The 20,844-nt window shown below is 38.7% G+C and overlaps 1 protein-coding gene across 2 annotated transcripts in view; it reads left to right on the top strand.

Moving 5' to 3' along the window:
* Window positions 1-20,844, top strand: part of PBX4 (PBX homeobox 4) — a 64,270-nt gene that overhangs the window by 34,351 nt on the left and 9,075 nt on the right. For both annotated transcript variants that reach the window (XM_027857610.1, XM_027857611.1), the window contains exons 3-7: window positions 16,296-16,537; window positions 16,930-17,120; window positions 18,020-18,155; window positions 19,020-19,176; window positions 19,709-19,812. In XM_027857610.1, the coding sequence (XP_027713411.1) occupies window positions 16,296-16,537; window positions 16,930-17,120; window positions 18,020-18,155; window positions 19,020-19,176; window positions 19,709-19,812 (830 nt within the window). The remainder of the gene's footprint in view (window positions 1-16,295; window positions 16,538-16,929; window positions 17,121-18,019; window positions 18,156-19,019; window positions 19,177-19,708; window positions 19,813-20,844) is intronic.

The following is a 20,844-nucleotide window of genomic DNA, read 5'->3' as shown; positions in this document are numbered from 1 at the left end:
GAGAGAGAGAGAGAGAGAGAGAGAGTGTGTGTGTGTGTGTGTGTGTGTGTGTGTGTGTGTGTGTGTGAATGTTGCCTCTTATAGTGTAAGCTCCTTGAAGGCAGTCAATCAGCAAACACTTATGTTCACAGAGCTGAGATACAAAGAAAGGTAAAAAACAATCCCTGTTCTCAAGGAGCTTACAGTCTCTCACAGGGAGACAACATGAAAACAAGTGAAACAAGATATATTTAGGATAAATTGGAAATGATCAATAGAGGGAGCAGACACTAGCATTAAGGGGAATCAAGAAAGGCTTCCTCTAGAATACGGAGTTTTAGCTGAGACTTGGAGAATGTCAGGGAAGCCAGGGGGTAGAGATGAGGAGCAGAGTGTTTCAGGCATAGGGGATGGCCAGTGAAAATGTTTAAATTGGGGAGATGAATATCTTCTTCAAGGAAAAACAAGACCAGTATCACTGGATCCCAGGGTTAATGGAGGGGGGTAAGGTGTAAGAAGATTTGAAAGTTGTGGGGGTTGGAGGCAGATTGTGAAAGGCTTTAGAAGCTAAATGGATAATTTCATATTTGATCCTGGAAGTAATGGGAGCCATTGGTGTTTATTGAATAGAGCAGTGACATGGTCAGACCTGAGTTTTAGGAAGATCACTTTTATAGCTAAGTGGAGAATGGACTGAGTAAGTAGAGATTTGAGGCAGGGAGACCAGCCTGAAGGCAGTAGCCTAGGGGTTTAATGGCAATGTGAGAGGAGATTAGGGGGTGTATATGAGACATGATAAAAAAAGTAGAATCAACAGGACTTGACAGTTGAGTGATATGGGGCATGAGAAAGAGTGAGGAGTTGACACCTATGTTGTAAGCCTGGATGACTGGGAGGATATTGGTACTCTCAACAATATGGAGGAAATGAATTCAGTTTTGGAGATATCTATGGAACATGCAGTTCAACATGGCTAATAGGTGGATGGAAATAGGAATCTGGAGATTAGGAGAGATGTTAAGGACTGTTTCACTTTTGTCTTTATTTCCCCAATACCTCATTCAGTGTTTGTCACATAGTAAGCATTTAATAAATGTTTATTGATTGATTGCCTGTATTTTCCTTGGATCTTTTGAACTCTGCACTCCAAAGATCTAGAATCTTTGTCAGATTCTAGACCTATATCATACTATTCTTGGCTTTTCCTTTCTACCGAAGGGAAGGTTCCCATTATTTCTACTTTAAAAACCATTTCCTTCATTTTTAGAAAGATGAAATTATCATTAAAGGAAACCAACAAATTAGTAGTTCTGTTTTAATGAGAGAGAAAGAGAAATTCCAGCAGATGTCTGCATAATTGAAGTCTACATCACTGCTAAATCATCCTGCTAGGTTTGTGAATTGTTTCCAGAGTTTATCTGTTTTCTGTCTTTTCAGGTGGTCTTTAGCATACTTTGATAACAAACTACCTTATTTTTCTGCCTCTATTGATGGTCACCCAAATGATTTTTCCACATGAGAATTCCTGTTAATATTCAAAGTAATTCTGTCTCTACCTTCTGTTCCTTTGAATATGATATACCTTCCAGAACCATATTTCAGTAGTCATGGGTCCCAACCATGAAGTCTCAATATCTCTGGGCTCAAGTGTGCCTCCTTTTATTAGGAGTTCTACTTTACCTTGCTTGTTAGAAGTGCTTTGTGCATTTTTTAAATAGATATCTAAGGCAGTGAATTTGGTTACTAGCTTCTTTCTTACATTTCATTTTCTGTGAATTTCCTGGAAATCTCCCACCGAGGGATTGTACCATTTCTACTTCTACAATAAATCTCACATCTGCACCTACTTTCTATTTCCGCTGCCATTCATCTCTCTCCTGGATTATTGCAATACCTTCCTATGTGATCTTATAGCTAATTTCTTCTCTTTCTAACCTATCCTTTGTGCTACTGCCTGATTAATTTTCCTTATGTACACATCTAGACATGTCATTCCTCTGCTCAAAACCTTTGAGTGTTTCCCTATTGCCTGCGTTGTAGGAATATGCATTTGGTATATGCAGGATGAATTGGAAAATGGTGAGACTGGAAGCAGGGAGACTAGTTCAGAAGTTATTGCCATAGTCTAGAAGGGAGGTAATTAGGACCTGAACCAGGGAAGAGGCTGTATCAGTGGAGAGAAAAGGACAGTTATTGTGGAGATAGAATGGTTAAGATTTGGCAACTGAGTGGATATGGAGGGAGGTGAGAGTCAAATATCATTCCAGGATTACAAACCTAAGTGTCTGCAAGGATAGTGATACAGTTAATAGAAATAAAGATGTTTAGTGTAGGAATAGGTTTTAGGGAAACTATAATGAATTCTGTTTTGTATATGTTTAGTTGAAATAGCTGATGGGACAGCCACATGGAAATGTCCAGCAGGTAATCGGTGAAGCTTAACTGGAGTCCAGGAGAGAGATAAGGCTGGATATAGACAGACTAATTTTTTCATGGTCATATGCATAGAGATAATTGAACCTTTAGCAGCTGATAAACTCACCAAGAGAGTTTGGCTGTGAAAGGGAAAAGAGATATAAGATATTAGCTTGATGAATGATAGAGGCAAGTAAAAGTTTTGTTTTAACGGTAAGAGAGACCTGGACATGTTTGGAGTGTTAAGTTTGGGGTGAACAAGGGGAGAAACTACTGCCTTAGGAGAGATTGAAGATGAGAGAAAAATAGGAAGTTATCTGGAAGACAAGCTAGTGCCTAGAGGAAACACTGGGGAATGGAATCCAGAGCACAGTGGGAGGGGTTATACTTAGAAGGATAAGAGCCTCCTTTTCATCAGACACTGGAGAAAAGGAGATGAGAATGGGAGGGGGTTGGAGATGTGAAGAAGATAGGTCCTTTGCTGAAAGAGAAGGGGAAGGAGGAGATACAGTAGGTTTGAGGAAAGGGAAAAGGTTTGTAATAGCTTCTTTGGAGAAAGATTTAGAATCAGAGGAAAAGGAAAAGGATTGTTATGCAACAGCACAGGCATAGTAAGTATTAAATAATAAATTTGTAGTGAATTTTGGTAGCATGGTTGTTTCTTTGTTTGTTTTCTAGCTACACTTGAATAGGAGATGAGACAAGCAGTAGAAATAACCTAGGGTTGGGATCTGGCAATAAGTCACAGAGGATGAAGATGACCTGATAATATGTGGTTGAACCCCTGTTTAAGACTGAAGGGTGGGAAGTGAGACCAGAGAAATGATAAACTGGAAGAACAGGTAGGGGTGGACAGACCAGTGGTCATGGTGCTCTCAAAGAATATCTTTAGGAGGAGTAAAGCAGAGGAAGAGATTGAAGAATAGAAGAGAAAATTATCAACATTCCAGATCATAGGAATAGAACAAATATGAGTGATAGATCAATGATTCAGCTGTTCCTGTGTGTAGCTAAGATGGCGTGAAGGTAGAACTCATGGGAATTTAGGAGGTGGATAAATTGTGGGGCTTTGATGTATGTATTGAAGCCCCAAGATTGAGGAAAAGGGGTTGAGAGGAAGCCTATGAGCTAGTAATTCAACATTTCATGTGTAGCTGTGGTCAAGACACTTGGTTGGTCATTGGGGTTCCAAAGACAAATTGGAAACAGTCCTTTTCTTCTTTTAAAATTTATTTTTAATTAATTAATTTATTTTTAGTTTTCAACTTTCACCTCCATAAACTTTTGAGTTTCCAAATTTCTCTCCCTCTCTCTCTTTCCCCTTCCCCAAGACAACATGCAATTTGATATCAGCTCCACATATACATTCCTATTAAACATGTTTTCACATTAGTCATGTTGTAAAGAAGAATTAGAACCAATAGGAGGAACCACAAGAAAGAAGAAACAAAACGAAACAGAAGAAAAACAAAAGCAAATAGTATGCTTCAATCTGTATCCAGACTCCTCAGTTCCCTCTCTGGATGTGGATAGCATTTTCCACCATGAGTCCCTTGGAGATGTCTTAGATCCTTGCATTACTGAGAAGAGCTAAGTCTATCAAAGTTAGTCATCACACAACGTGGCTATTACTATGTACAAAGTTCTCCTAGTTCTGCTCGTTTCACTCAGCATCAGTCCATGCAAGTCTTTCCGGGTTTTTCTGAAGTCTGCTTGCTCATCATTTCTTATAGCACAATAGTATTCCATTACATTCATATACCACAACTTGCTCAGCCATTCCCCAATTGATGGGCATCCCCTCAATTTCCAATTCTTTACCACCATAGAAAGAGCTGCTGTTTTGTACATGTGGGTCCTTTTCTCATTTTTATGCTCTCTTTGGGATACAGCCCTAGAAGTACTATTGCTGGGTCAAAGGGTATGCACATTTTTATAGCACTTTGGGCATAGTTCCAAATTGCTCTCCAGAATGGTTGGATCAGTTCACAACTCCACCAACAATGCATTAGTGTTCCAATTTTCCCACATTTATCATTTTCCTGTTCTGTCGTGTTAGCCAATCTGATAAGTGTGATGTGGTACCTCAGAGTCATTTTGATTTGCATTTCTCTAATCAATAGTGATTTAGAGCATTTTTTCATATGACTATAGATAGCTTTAATTTCTTCATCTGAAAACTGCCTGTTCATATCCTTTGACCATTTATCAATTGGGGAATGACTTGTATTCTTATAAATTTGACTTAGTTTTCTATACATTTTACAAATGAGGCCTTTGTCAGAGACACTGGTTGTAAAAATTCTTTCTCAGTTTTCTGCTTCCCTCCTAATCTTGGTTGCATTGGCTTTGTTTGTGCAAAAACTTTTCAGTTTAATGTAATAAAAATTATCCATTTTGCATTTCATAATGTTCTTTATCTCTTGTTTGGTCATGAATTCTTCCATTCTCCATAAATCTGACAGGTAAACTATTCCTTGCTCTCCCAGTTTGCTCATAGTATCAGCCTTTATATCTAAATCGTCTACCCATTTTGACTTTATTTTGGTATATGGTGTAAGATGTTGGTCTATGCCTAGTTTCTGCCACACTGTTTTCCAGTTTTCCCAGCAGTTTTTGTCAAATAGTGAGTTCTTATCCCAGAAGCTGGGGTCTTTGGGTTTATCGAACAGTAGATTACTATAGTCATTGACTACTCTGTCTGGAAACAATCCTTTTCCTCTAGGAGTTTAAATTCTACTTTGAAGATATAGTACAAGTAAATGAAAAAAAACGGTTATTTACAAAATAATTTCAAGAATGAAAATTCTTAGAAATCAAGAAAGGACTGGTGGAGGATGTAGCTAGCATCTGAGCTATGCTTTAAGAGAGCTAGGGCTTCTGAAAAGCTGAGGAGAAGAGGGAGGGCACTCCAGACACAGATAACCATTTGTGCAAAAACACAGACATTGAAAATGTAATGTGACATGGGACAACTGGCAGTCCTCTTTGATTGGAATTGAGAATACATGAAGGGAACTAGTATGATATAAAACTGCACAGTTAAGTGGGAACCAGATTATGACCTTAAAATTTAAAGCTGAAAGTGACCACAGAAAGTGTCTTGCTCCCACATTTTTGACAATTTAAAACAATTTAAGCAAGGTGAACCATATCAAGGTCCAGAAATGTGGTTAAAGGAACTTTTTAGTAACTTATAATCAGTAAACAGTTTCAAAATTTACCTAAAAGTTTCACTTTAGGTTACTTTTATGTTACACTAAGTTTTCTAGTTTTTCCAAGTAGGATTTAAATCTATAAGGCAACTATGTACATAGTCTTTGTTGAACAGAATATATGAGATGTTAAATTTACTATTTACAATATCTATAACATAGCAAACTGATGGCTTTGTTGTATAGAAAACCAAACCACTTAAGCCAGGTAGATGATTGAGATGGTGATTTGCAGATTAATTAAATATCTGCTGTACTATGTATGAGTCATTATACTAGGTGTTCAGGAGACAAAGAAAATGAAAAATTTTACCTGCTTTCAAGGAGCTCACATTTTACTGGAGAGTTTCAACATGGACAAAGCTAAATAAATATAAGTTAATTTGAGGAGGGAGTAAGCACTAGCAAGTTGGGGGAATGGAAATGAAGAGGTAAAAAAAAAAATCCACCCATGAGGAACAGCGTGTCAGCTTTAGGCAACAGCAGTGCTATGCAGTAGTAATACCATTTCACAGATAGTGAAGTAAAATCATATTTTAGTGGAGAGTATGGAAGGTATATAAATTTTAGAATGACTTACAGCCTTCTTTGAAGCAGTTGGAGTGCCTGTACACATGGCTGTTTACCTTGATTGTCTCTGTTTTATATGTCATGGAACAGACGGAATATTTTGAGAGGAAGCTACCCTGAGAAAAAAATGAAAGTGTTTTTTTTTTAAGTGGTGTCTTAGTAGAATTTCTTATAGATTCTTGTCTTGGGTGAGACATAATTTGGCAATGTGCATAGTAGTTCTTGTGGCTGACCTCTCCATAAAATTATTATATCGTGTCCTTTACAAATGGAGAACTCATAGGTTAATTGAAGTTCCAGAGATTCCTGAACTGTGGCTTAAGCAGTGTGAGTGGGGCTGGGGTGGAGGGAATGAATGGATGTAAGAGACATTGTATATATAAACTTAACAGCACTTCAGTCCAGTCCAGTCCATTTATTAAGCATTTATCAAGTGCCTGCTATGCACAGATCACTGGGCTAGATGCCACTTTCCTCAAGTTTGTATTCTACTGAGGGGAAGGAGGAGAGGAGATACAATATTTAACTTGGCAACTGTTTTGATAGGAAAGGTTAGCAAGAAAAAAGACAAATGTGACTCCAGGGTTTTGAATAGTGTGCCTAGGATTTCTAACAACAACAACAATAATAATAATACCTCATATTTATATAGTGTTTTAAGGTATATGCAAAGTAAGTTATCTTGTTTGATTCTCATTGACTCCAAGGTAAGTACAGGTAGGTAGTATTATCCACTGTTATCCTCATTTTGGGCAGCTAGGTGCCCCAGTGGATAGAACATTGGGCCTGAAATCAGGAAAACCTGATTTCAAATCTGGCCTCAGACACTTACTAGCTATGTTACCCTGGGCAAGTCACTTAGCCTGGTTGTCAATTTCCTTATCTGTAAAATGAACTGGAAAAGGAAATGACAAACTACTCCATTATCTTTGCCAAGAAAACCCCAAATGAGATCAGGAAGAGTCAGACACAACTCAAACAACTGAACAACAGCATCCTCATTTTACAAGAGAGGAAACTGAAATACAGAGATGTGCCATGACTTGGTTTGTTCAGATTCAAACCTAGCTCTTTACTGGCTCCAAACTTCATGCTGTATACCTCAATGCCTCTCATTCTAACATCTGCAGTAAACATTGGAAAACAAAAGGTTTTTGCGGAAGAATTGCTGAGTTAAGTGGATGTAATGGAAAGAACTCTAGGTTTTTAATTGTAAGACTTGGGTTTAAGTCCAATCTTGACATTTACTACCTGTTTGACCTTGGGCAGATCAGTTAAACTCCCTGAGCCTCCAGTTCTCTGTTGTCAAAATGGGGATAATGATACTTGCACAACCAACTGCTTTGTAAACCTTACAGTATTATATGATTGTGAATATTCAAAATTTCATTTCCTTATTTGAACAACTAATAAAAAGTCCATTTCTCATCTGCCTATGGATAGATGGAAAGACTGTATTCCTGAATTGAACTCCTCTGTGGTTACTTGTGTCTTGCCGGTGCCAGCTAATCAGAATGTCCCAGTGGGATTTGAAGAGCATGTTTGAGATGCTTTTCAGCAGTCAACTTAAAATGAGCTCCTGTGTAATTGATGATAACTAATGTCTAATTACCATAATTAGACAAGTGACAGAAAATTAAGCTGCAGCTGGGAGACTGGTAGTGAGGCAGAATTTGTAGGCAGAGCTGTGTATGTGGAATGGCTTTGACAAAATTAATTTTCAAATGGCAAAAAAAAAGATGCAAATACATGTGTTTCTCAGCCATATTCATCACAACAGCTATTTCTGATATTTTAGTGTTCAGTTCTTGTGATTTGCGATTGATGATTATGAGAGACCTGTGATTTGCATTATGCTTGGGGGTGTATGGGCCATAAGCCACTTTCATACTGTTGCTCCATTTTTACATAGCCACATTTTCTTTGTGATTTGCCCAAGGCTTTGAGCCCTTGGGTAGATCACTTCACCTCAATAAGGCCTCATTTTCTCCCCACCTATAAAATGAGGGATTTGGATTGAATGATCCCTTCTATATCCTTCCAACTCTGATCTATGAATGGCATTCTTTCTGAATTACCTGGAGGCAAGATTGTTTAAGGAACAATTTCCACATAATTTTCTTTAAAAAAATAAGGGTTTTTCTACCAAACCATTTAGAGATCGCTGTGGCTGGTTCCATCTATGTTTATCCTCCAGAAGTAATTGGAAACTAATCTGGCCTTTCTCAGGCCTAATCTTTCTTGATCTCTTTTGACACTGTTGACCACTCCTCCCCCACCTTGGTTTTCATGGTATTCCCTCTTGGTTTGCCTCCTGACTGCTCTTTCTCAGTATCCTTTGCTAGATCAATATCATTTCCTGCCATCTAACTATGGGTACCACCAAATTCTTATGCCTTTTTTTCCTTTATTTTCTCTATCTACCTTTTTTTTTATACCAAATCAGCTTCCGTGGGTTGTTAGTATCTTTCTTCAGATAACTCCCAAATCCATACATCCAGCCTTAATATGCTTCCCGAATGACAGCATTTCATCTCCACTAGAATGTTCCTTGGACACCTCAGACTCGGTTTGTCTAAAATGAAAGTCATCCTCAATTCTTCATTCACCCTCACTATCCTCTACCCCCATATCCAGTCAGTAGCTAAGTCTTGTCAATTCTGCATCCATAACATTTTTCCTTTTTCCTTAATTTCTTTTGATTTATCAACAATCACTTCCATAAGCTTTTAAGTTTTAAATTTTTCTCCCCCTCCCTCTCTGTCTCCCTTCCCAAGATGGCGTGCAATCTGATATAAGTTCTACATATACATTTCTATTAAACATATTTTCACATTAGTCATGTTGTAAGGAAGAATTAGAACCAATAGAAGGAACCACAAGAAAGAGGAAACAAAACAAAACAGAAGGAAAAAAAGAGCAAATAGTATGTTTCAATCTGCATTCAAACTCTGTAGTTCTTTCTTTGGATGTGGATAGCATTTTCCATCATGAGACTTTTGGAGATGTCTTAGATCCTTGCATTGCTGAGAAGGGCTAAGTCTATCAAAGTTAGTCATTGCACAACGTGGCTATTACTGTGTACAATGTTCTCCTGGTTTTGCTCATTTCACTCAGCATCAGTTCGTACAAATCTTTCCAGGTTTTTCTGAAGTCTGCTTCTGATTATTTCTTATAGCATAATAGTATTCCATTACATTCATATACCACAACTTGCTCAGCCATTCCCCAATTGATACGCATCCCCTCAATTTCCAATTCTTGCCACCACAGAAAGAGCTGCTATAAATATTTTTGTACATGTGGGTCCTTTTCCCATTTTTATGATCTCTTTGGGATACAGCCCTAAAAGTGCTATTGCTGGGTCAAAGGGTGTGCACATTTTTATAGCCCTTTGGGCATAATTCCAAATTGCTCTCCAAAATGGTTGGATCAGTTCACAACTCCACCAACAATGTATTAATCGTAACATTTCTCACATTTGATTTCCCCTTCTCTGTCCATCCTAGTTCAAGCCTTTGTCACTTCCCTCTTGGGCTCTTGTCTCCTAATTGGTTTTCCTTTTTTCAGACTTTCCTTTCCCATGCTTCAGGCTACCCACAGCCCATCTGATACCAGAGATCTGGCAAAGCAAGTGCCATGGGGTGCCCTTCACCTATAACTTTCCTGATAGTACCCTCTTCCCCTTCTTTCTTTCTGGCTAGAAAGTGGCATCACTCTCCTACCCCATTTGAATGCCATTTCACTTGGATGCTCAGATCCATGCCTTTACCCTGTAGAATAGATATGACTGATCCCACTCCTTGGATGATGAGCTTCATATGAGTAACCAGCTGTAATCCTTCCATTAAGATGGAGGATTCTCAGGTCTTACTATTTGCTATATCAATCCATCCTTTGGACCCCTAGCATTGCCATCTGACCAACTCAGACATCCTCATCTCTACCCCCTGACTTCCTTCAAGTCCTAACAAAAGTCTCACTATCTCTAAGAAGCTTTTCCTGATCCCCCTTAATGCTAGAGCCTTCCCTCTGTTGGTTATCTCCAATTTATCTTCTATTTATTATATTTATTTGTATACAGTTGTTTTAATGTTTCCCCTCCACCATTAGACTCTGAGCTCCTTGAGAGTAGAGACATTTTTTCCCCCTTTCTTTTGTATCCCCAGTGCTTAGCATAGTGCCTGGCACATAGTAGCTATTTGATAAATGTTGATTAATTGATAAAAACAGGATTTTTATATTTGATCCTGAAGGTAAATAGTGAGCCACTGGAATTTATTGAATAGGGAGGGGACATGGTTGTACCTACTGTGAGAACCAATGGAGATTGGAGTAGGGAAAAACTTACAACAAAGAAACCAATTACAAGATTATTACAGTAGTTCCCAGGAAAGGGATGAAATGGTGGTGGCTCTGTGAGTCAAAAGAGGAGATGTGCATGAGAGATGTGGTGAAGGTAGAAAGGACAAGATTTGAGAACAAAATTTTTTTTTATGTAGAAAAGTCAGTCAATAAATATTAAGTCAAGGATGACACCAAAGTTTCAAGTATGAATAACTTGGACGATAGCAGTAACCTTGACAGTAATGAGAAAATTGGGAAGAGAGGAGGGGTTTGGGGAGTTCTATTTTGGACATTTTGAGTTTGAGAAGGTTACAGGATGTCCAGTTTGAGATGTCTAAATAGCAGTTGGTGATGTTGTACTGGAGCTCAGGAGAGAAAGCTGGATGTGTAGATCTGCAGAGAGATGATAATATAGCCCATAGAAGCTGATGAGATCACCAAATGAAACAGTATTAAAAAAACTCTTTTGGTAGTCTGATGAAACCTATGGATCCCTTCACAGAATATTTTTAAATGCATAAAATACCTAGAATTAAAAAGGACACAAATTATGTTGAAATATGGTTATCAAAATACCTTTTTAGGAAGTTTATGGATTCTAGATTAAGAACTTCTGGTATGACAAGAGAAGAGGCCCCAGTACAGAGCCTTAGGGACACCAACAGTTAGTAGGCCTGTCATAGATGGAGAACCAGCAAAGGAGACTGAAAAAGAACAGGTCAGATGATAGGAGAACTAGGAAAGAACAATGTCATGAAACTCTAGGGAGGAGAGAGTATTGAGGAGGAAGGTGAAGAGGAAGAAGTAGTGATAAAGAGTGTCAGACGTTGCACAAACATGAGGGGAAATCATCAGTTTTGCAAATGATATGATGATTTACCCTATATATGATATGATGAAAACTTTAAAGACCTAAAGACTTATACTAAAAGAGGGGAAGGGAAGATAGAAGGGGAATTAGCAGAACTAGATCCCAAACTACAATACAAAGCATCAACATAATAATCAGGCATCAAAACTACCTGATTTTTTTTTTTTAAAACAAAAAACTGATCAGTGAAACAGATTTGGTACACAACAGCAGAAGCAATTGAACATAGTAGCATAGTATTTGATAAAGCCAAGGACTCCAACTGCTGGAATAAGTACTAGTTATTTGGTTACAAAAAATACTGAGAAAACTAGAAGGCAATATGGTAGACATTAGGTTTTGACCAGTAATTTACACCATATACTACAGTAAGCCCTAAATGGATATTTGACCTACTAGAGCAGTGCGGAAGAAGATACCTTTCACAGATATGGAAAGAAAAGAGTTCTTGACCAAACTTGACCAACAAGAGACAAGATCACAGGAGATAAAACAGGCAATTTTGATTATATAAAACTGAAAAAGTTTTGCATAACATTAATGATATCTGTCATATAGCACTTAAAGGGTGAAATAGCAATTACTTTACAGTTTTATTGTGTGGATTAAATGAAATACATATATGAAGCATGAAGTAACCTTAATTATCCCCAATTTATAGATGAGCAAACCAAGGCTGAGAAAGGTTAAGTGACTTGGCCAGGGTCACACAGTTAATAAATATCTGAGGCAGGGTTCAAACTCAGTATTCCTGTATCCAAGACCAACACCCTATCCATTTCTACAATGTACTTTAAAAATACAGAAGGGAAACAGTTAGCTGGGGTGGGAATGAGGGGAGGGATCTTTGCATCAGATGTCTCTGATAAAGGTCTGATATCTAAGGTATATAGGAAATTGATTCAAATGTATAAGAACAAGAATATGTCTCCAGTAGATCAAAACATATGAATAGGTAATTCTCAGAAGGAGCAAGGCAAACTGCCATAATGAAAGCAATAAATGTAAGAAAAAAGAAGTCTGCAAATCACTCCAAATAAGGAAATGAAAACTAAAACAATGGAGTTCTGCCTCATACCTATTAGATTTAAAAAGAAAAATGACAAATGGAACATGATAGCTGTTGGAGGACAGGCACAATAATGTAATGCTGGTGGAGTTGTGAATTGATCCAAAATATTCTGGAAAGTAATCTGGAAACTGAGTGCAAAGTAGGTCCATACCCTAAAGAACTTAAATAAAGAGAGAAAGGGCCCAAATACATATAAATAGTTATAGTAGCACTTTATGTTGCAGCAAAAAAAATTGGAAACAAATTGAGTACATGAAAATGATCTGAGGGTTTTAGTGGCATACAAGATCAATATGAGTCAGCAATATAATGGTGCAAAACACCACTGCCATCTTGGCCTACACTAATTGAGCAGAGCTTCTTATGAATAGAAAGGTGAGAGTCCCATTTTACTCTGCCTTTATTAGACCTCACCTGGGGTATTGTGTTCAGTTCTCAGTACTACTGTTTAAGACAAGAAGCTGGAGGCTGGCCAGAGGAGAGCTGCTGGTATGGTAAAAGGCCTAGGGTCCATAGCATAGGAAGAGCAATTGAAGGAACTGGGTGGTCATGTTTGAACTGAAGAAGAGAAGGTCCAGGGAGGCCACAATAGCTGTCTTCAGCCATTTGAAGGTTTGCCATGTGTAGAAGGGATTAGTGTTAGTGGAAATTTTTAGAGATACCCTAGGCTTGATGTCAGAGGTGGAAAAAAAAAACCAAAAACAACATCTTTAACAATTAGAACTGCCCCAGAATGTGATAGGCTAGTGAGAGAAGAAGGTGATGGATCTCCCTCCTTGGAGGTTTTCAAGCAGAGACGGGTTGCCGGCTTGTCAGATATGCTGTAGTGAGTAGGCCTTTCAGGTAGGGTTTGGGCTAGGTGACTACTGAGATCCCTTCTAACTTAAAAGTTACATGAGTTCAGGGAATATTTAAGCAAATTAGGGTATGACGATGTAAGGAGTGCTGTATTTTAAGAAATTATGAAAGGGATTGATTCAGAAAAAACCAGGGGCTTTGTGAGCTAATACAAAATGAAATGAGCAGAACCAAGAAGAGAGTTTATACAGTGGCTACAGCATTGTAAAGAAAAACGATTGTGAAATTCTTAAGAGCTCTGATCAATCACGACTCCAGAAGACTTAATAATAAATAGTACTTCCCACCTTTTGCTAGAGGTAGGTACAGAATGAAACACAAATTCTCATACAGCCAGTGGGCAGATTTGTTTTGTCAGCTTATATTTGCCACAAAGGAGGGCTTTTATTAGGGATAGAGTACAGTTTTAGGGGGTAGAGAGGGAGAAGTGATAAAAAAACTATAGGAAACTCCACCAGAGTGAACTAATTAAATATTTTTAAGTACACAGAAGAGAGCAGAAGGAGTTCAGAAGAGGACATGATGTCATGTGCAAGCCTTTCTATTCTTTCTGTAAGGAAATATTCATTCTTAATGTTTATAAAAGAAGAAATAGAGGAAGAGAGTTGTGACAACTTCTCTCAACCTCAGTCTCATCAAGATTTCTTCCAGACTCAGCTCAAACTCCACCTTCTGTAGGAGGTCTTCCCCAGTTTCCCCCACCTGCTAGAGTCTTTCCCTTTAAGTTTATCTTTTGTATTACATGTTGTCTCATAAGTTCCTTGAAGGCAGGGAAAGCTTAATAAGTGCTTGTTGACTGACTAACTTACTGATTGAGTGAACTAGGAGGCCGTCATCTTGCTTTAAGTGGAAGGGGTGGATGGAGATGGAGTTTAGGGAATTTGAGAATGAGGGAAAAGTGCTTTTCACATGTAATTAGTACCTCTTTCTCACAGTCACCCTGGTTCAGGTCCTTATTACCTCATACCTAAAAGGAACCTCCTCCCATCTCTTCCCCTTTTACTCTATCTTATATACTATATGATATTCTTAAAGAATGCCAATATTCCTAAAGAATTACCTTTATTATATATCATGTCATTCCCTTGATGATTAGAATATTGTAGATGAGAAATAGGCTTAGATCCTTTAAGAGAATCTAAATTAATTTTTTAAAATTTCTAAGAGAGTTACCTGGGAGAAGGATCATACCTCTTTAGAAATAGAGCAGTCAGGTAAAGGTGCTGCTTTGGGTGGATAGGGCTTAATGTAGTTTTGGACATGTTGAATTAGTCATACCATTTTGTGAATATTCTAAAACAACTGATAGTTCAAAATGAATTTCTGGAACTTTAGAAGTTCTTATCATTGGAATTCGACAGTGCTTGATGTGGTAATTCACAGTTCTTCAGACAAATTGATGAAGATAACAGTAACAGATCTGCATTAATAGAAGTTGAAAAAATTTGTGATTGGGCAATTCCTAGAGTCCTTAAGTTTAATTGAGGTTCATCCAGATTAAAAGTGAAGCTTCCAAAATGTACCCAAGCTAATTTTGTGTTCTCCAAGAAGGGGACCTCCCATTTTCTAAAGTAGTTATAAGACTTTCATTCTACGTGCACCAGAAGTGTAAACAATTTGTTATTTCCCTGTGCCATTGGAAAAGTACAACAGAGGTCATAGAACCTGGCTTGCAACAGATGGGCACAAGTGCTCTAAATTTAGGAAGAAGCTTTGTTCAGGTCCAAAGAAGAACCAAGCTTGCAAATTTATCTAATAATTAACAAATTAAAATTAAAAGGTAGTGTGCAATGTAAGAAGAAAATACATGCTGGTTAGACTTTACCCTCATTCCAGATTGGGTCGACCAGGCACATTTACATAGGACAAAGGAAGCAGACAGAAGAAATAGGACAAAAACTGAGTGGTATTTGAAGAGCCAGCTTTGAAATTACCTCAGAAAGTATGTTGAATGTTTCTGAAGTCTCATTTATTTTTTTTCATATTATTTTTAAATGTACAAAAGTATTAGAAAGTGTGTAGTTTTCCCTGAAGTTATGCTTAATTCATTAGATTAGTGTTCTGTATTCTATGTCTGTTTCAGGGTATCAGGTTTCAGATCAGGCCTAGAAGTATTTGGTTTTCATCAAGTCAAACTTCTGGGTCAGAAAACTTATTGCATATTTAGATTATTTGGTAAATTAACTAAAGGATGTTCTTTGGGTTAAGTTTAATTCTCTTAGCCCATTCCCACCCAAGATGGTATCACTAAAACTCAGGGGGGTTATAAAAGGTATCAAATAAAGGACTAGTAAAAAGGTGACAAAATTGAATGAAAATGTTACATTACACAACACTCTAAGGAATGTTCCTTCCATCATGTCCCTGGTTAGAAATCTGAAACTTCTCAGTTCTGACTGAGAGGATTGATCCAAAAGGGAGTAAGGAGAAAGTATTGATTGATTAATGGCTTTGTATTTTTTTATTTTTTTTTTTTAATTTTATTTCTGGCTAGGCAATGGGGTTAAGTGACTTGCCCAAGGTCACACAGCTAGTAAGTGTTATGTGTCTGAGGTCACATTTGAACTGAGGTCCTCTTGACTCCAGGGCTGGTGCTTTATCCACTGTGCCACCTAGCTGCCCCATAACTTTGTGTTTTAAAAGTGTTTAAACAGATTTTTTTTTTTTTAGCATTTAAATCAGTTTGTGGATAGTCTTGTACCTGTTTTCTCTTATCTCCGCCAAGTAAGCACCTTTGGCTTTGCTTCCTGAAAACTTGACTTTCTTTTGCAGAACAATTCTAAGCCCACCTAAGGTCTCTGGAATTTGTGTTAAGGGTTTACAGAGATCATTACTAAGAGAACTAAATTTGGTGATTAAATAAAGTAATTTTTCCTCTAAACAACTCAATGAAGAAAATAGAGAACTCTCCTGATGTTTTCCCTTCAGAAAATGAATAATGATTTGCTCCACCTTTCTGTTCATCTAGTGTTAAGTATTCGTGGTATTCAGGAAGAGGACCCCCCAGATGCTCAGCTAATGAGACTAGATAACATGTTGCTGGCGGAGGGTGTCTCCGGGCCTGAGAAAAGAGGAAGAGGAGGACCGTCGGCTGTAGCAGCAACATCAGGTGGCTGTCCAAATGACAATAGCATTGAACACTCTGACTACAGGGCCAAGCTGTCACAGATCCGACAGATATACCACTCTGAGCTAGAGAAATATGAACAGGTGATCTTTCTGCATGGAAGAGTTTTTATCATGTGAATGCGCATTTGTAAAAACCAAAACCAAAACCAGATAACCTTGTTTCTTTTGTGGCACAGAATAGTGAATACACTTAATTGGTACAACTTTACAGAGATGCCGAATTTGATTGAAAACACTTTCATCTGCTGCTCCGAATATAGCTAAGATAAAAAGCACTTGACACTGGTTACATTCAGCAGGCCAGTGTTTGAAAACATTAGGGGTCTGGTGGTTGCCATATGGTAGATGAGGAAGCTGAGACCTGGGGGCATGTCTAGTGTTGTGGAGTCATTCCCATGTGCTGAGATTAGATTTAGCTGTGAGCTGTTAATCTCTGGGAGTTATATTGTTATTTGTTTGTGTGTTTCCTCCAGGCCTGCAGTGAGTTTACTACTCATGTCATGAACCTTCTTCGGGAGCAGAGCAGAACAAGACCAATTTCACCCAAAGAAATTGAACGCATGGTCAACATTATCCACGGGAAATTCAGTACTATCCAGATGCAGCTGAAGCAAAGCACCTGTGAAGCAGTGATGATCCTGCGTTCCCGATTTCTAGATGCCCGGTAAGGAGGAAAGGACAGAAGCAGGCAGTTGGCCTCAATTTGTGCCAGATTCTCTCCCAGTCACATTTATAGACCCTTCTCAGAATGTCTAATATGTTATTGGGTATGAGAACTTAGAAAAGGTACAAATTTTTGGTACTGAGTGACCATCAAACTTCACAGGCATTTTCTAGACTGGCTACCCAGTCAGTCAGTCAGTAAACATATTCAGCACCTACTATGTGCCAGGTATTGTGCTAAGTGCTGAATGAAGTACAAGATCTCTTTGGAAAATTAATTTTAATTGATATGAGGATTTTTTTTAAGATTCTTAAGTTTTAATAACAATAGTAATAACTCAGACAAATACTTGTCTTTGGCCCCTGGGCAAGTCATTTACCCTTTCATTGCCTCAGACAGCTCTCTAAACCTGTATGTTGCAGAGAAGGTACTAACCTGCATTGGTAAATTGATTTTCTTCTTCTGGGAGTTCACTATGTTAATGAAATTCAGTAATAACTTATATGTATATTACCTTATATTTTAAGGGTCTTTTCCTCCCATAATAATCATGTGAAGGCTAGAGTAAAACTGCCATTAATACAGATGAGGAAATAGGCTCCCAGAAGTTATGTAACTTGCCTAAGATCACATGGCTGATAAGTAGCCAAGCTGAGACTGGAATCCAGGTCTTCTCCATCTTAAGTTCAATGTTCTTTCTACTGTGTCATACTTGATCCATGTAGAAAACACTCTTTTTCACATCAGAACACCACTAAACGTTGAGAGAGACTCAGAATTATTCACTCCAGTGTGCATCCTTTTGGGAATTGTGACCGTAAGGCACTGCTAGGTAGGCAAAGCACCATTAATGTGAACCAAGGGGTCAGGAAGTCTTTTTGATAAGTCTGTCTTTCCAGGAGAAAACGACGTAATTTCAGCAAACAGGCAACAGAAGTCCTGAATGAGTATTTTTATTCCCACCTGAGCAACCCTTACCCCAGTGAAGAAGCCAAAGAAGAGTTAGCCAAGAAGGGCGGCATCACCGTCTCCCAGGTAACTGGCCCCCCAAGGGCCTGGATGGGGTAGAAGTGGGAGGAGACAGACAGGAGGCCTGGCTGTGGCCATTTCACCACTAACTCATCAAGTCTGCTCAAAGACATTGTTAAGCAAGTGGGAAGCTTTTAGAATATATGAGAATTCAGTAACTAGAAGAGACCTCGGAGGTTAACCAATCCAGTCATTTAAACAAACAGATCCAGAAATGTCCAGTGTTTCATGAAGATTTAGTGATTTTTTTTCTTCTTACAAATTTGTAATAGAATAATCATTATAGCCATGTAGGTGATATTGATGATGATAATAACCTTAAGTGATATTTATATAGCACCTTAAATTTTGAGATGTGTAAGATAACCTGTAAAATGTTTTTACTCTTAAAAGTGTTATATAAATGCTGGCTATCATTATTGCATACATTATCTCCTATTAGATCATTGCAGCATCTTTATTAGATAAGTATTGTGGATATTTTTGTTCCCAGTTTCCAGAAACTGAAGCTCAGAGACATCATATGACTTGACCACAGCCACACACCCTATTAAATGTCAGAGGTAGGATTGAAACCCAGGCCTTCCTCACTTCAGGTCAAGCACCTCAGCCACTTTGTCAGTTCATGCTGCAGGCTCTTCTTTTGCTCCTTGACTTGTAACAGATGGGCCTTATATATAGGGAAATAGGTACAATGGCATGTGATATTGTCCAGGGCAGGAGAGGCAGCTGACCTGGACACCATGTGTCTGTCATAAACACTCAAAGGAAGCTTTACTCTTTGGTTAAACCACACAGCACACACTTTCTGGGCATACATGGGACAGAATTCCTGGGGACAGCCTGTAATAGCCCTTTGTCTGTCCACAGGTGTCTAACTGGTTTGGCAACAAGAGAATCCGGTACAAAAAGAACATGGGGAAATTTCAAGAAGAAGCTAATATTTATGCAGCAAAGACAGCGGTGGATGCAACTACTGTGGTGGCCCAAGGAAACCAGGCAAATTCCCCATCCACACCTTCCTCTGGTAAGTCAGGGCCATCCCACCAGAGCTGACCTGGCTTGGCTCCTGTGCAGTAGCAGGTGCCTCCAAGTACGCTCTGGTACTGTAAGATAGCATGTTTTTGCATCTGGTCATTCGATTTGACCTGGAATGAGAGATGCTTGTTTGTATAAGGGTTCTGGTCTATGTAGGAATGATGCTGCTCCCTCTCTTAGAACAAGTGGGTGAAAGAATTGAGATACTCCTTAGAGGCCCAAAGCCCCTCTTATCTGCATGGGTCTTTCAGTGACTGTTGACATGTTCTTATTTGGAGGCCTTTATCTGAGCTGTGAGGCTCCTGCTGTGATTTGGTGGTAAAAATAAAACACTTGATTAGCTTGGGTCCAGCTCTTCCACCTGACCTGCCCATTGAGAACTGGCACATTTAAACTAACAGCTCTAAACAGAAATGAAGGCTGGATTCCAGCCCAGAAATGCTTCCCAACTTCCTGCCAAACTACACTGAACAATGAGGCAGATGTATTGTGTCTGTCCTGACTCTTTCTTCCTTTTTCAGGCTCCTCTGGCTCTTTCAAGATGACAAATTCTGGGGACTCCTTTATTAATCTTCAGTCGCTGACCTACCAGAGCTCCCCAGTGGGAGCCAGTGTGCAGTCACAGGTGAGTCTGGAGACTACAGTCACCTGCACTGAGGTCATAATGACCTCAGGAAGAACTTTTCTCTAGAGATTTAAGGCTCCTTGCTGTTTAACCTTTGGGACATGGAATTGGGGAGAAAGTCCTAGATTTCTAAGCTCTTGATTTATTTCAGACATTTTTTGACAGCTAGAAATTATAGCTTTCTTAGTTCCATGACATTTGCCACTCTCTAGATTTGTGTTTACAAAGCTAATCTCCCAGAAACTGGTTATTCTTCCTAGGTAACATGCCTGCGGTTTGGGTAAGTTACCTCCAAGTGGGAAATAGTGTTTAGATTGTGTCCTTATGGCCCAGGGGTTTGGATCAATAAACCAATGTTCTCTTCACCTCCACCTCTTAGAATCCCTCATCTCCTTCAAGATACCTGTCACTTTCTGCATGAAGCCTTTCTCTTCCCCATAACTATGAGTTCCTTCCCTGCAAAAAATTACCTTGTATGGGTAGTTCTGCTGTAATGCAACATTCCTAACTATCATCATGCTATACAGCGGGGTCAGGAGCAAAACCTTTGTCAATGACACATTAAAAAAAAAAGATAGGAACCTAATCAAAATGGTAGCACAGTTTTATCCATTATCAGATGGTTATAAAATATTCTACATTAAATGGTGGTGGCGTCTATGGCCTAAGGCTGCTGCTTGGCTTACTACACCCACGTTCCCAAGCTGCCCACAACTGACAAAGTCTGAAACAAGTTGGACAGGCTGAAACTCCAGTCCTTGGGAGGCCATGTTGGAAAGTGGCAGCAAGGGGATGGTAAAGATCAGCCTTCCTCCACCCACTGCTCCTCCAGCAGAAGATAGACAGTAAATATGGACCTTTACCTTGAAAAAGACCAGAAATTTGCTCATGGAAGGGGATATCAGAAGGGTTGCAGCTTGTGAGTTACTGTGAAGCAGTGCAGTTTTCTGCATTCTCACTGTTTCTCTCAGATGAAATCATGCATAAGTAAACACGAAATTCACATTCTGCTTAAATTATTCCAATATATAT

This window comes from Vombatus ursinus, unplaced genomic scaffold, assembly GCF_900497805.2.
Source record: "Vombatus ursinus unplaced genomic scaffold, bare-nosed wombat genome assembly UNPS02012319.1, whole genome shotgun sequence".
In the NCBI taxonomy this organism is placed as follows: Eukaryota; Metazoa; Chordata; class Mammalia; order Diprotodontia; family Vombatidae; genus Vombatus; species Vombatus ursinus.
This window is presented reverse-complemented; position numbering and strand designations above follow the sequence as displayed.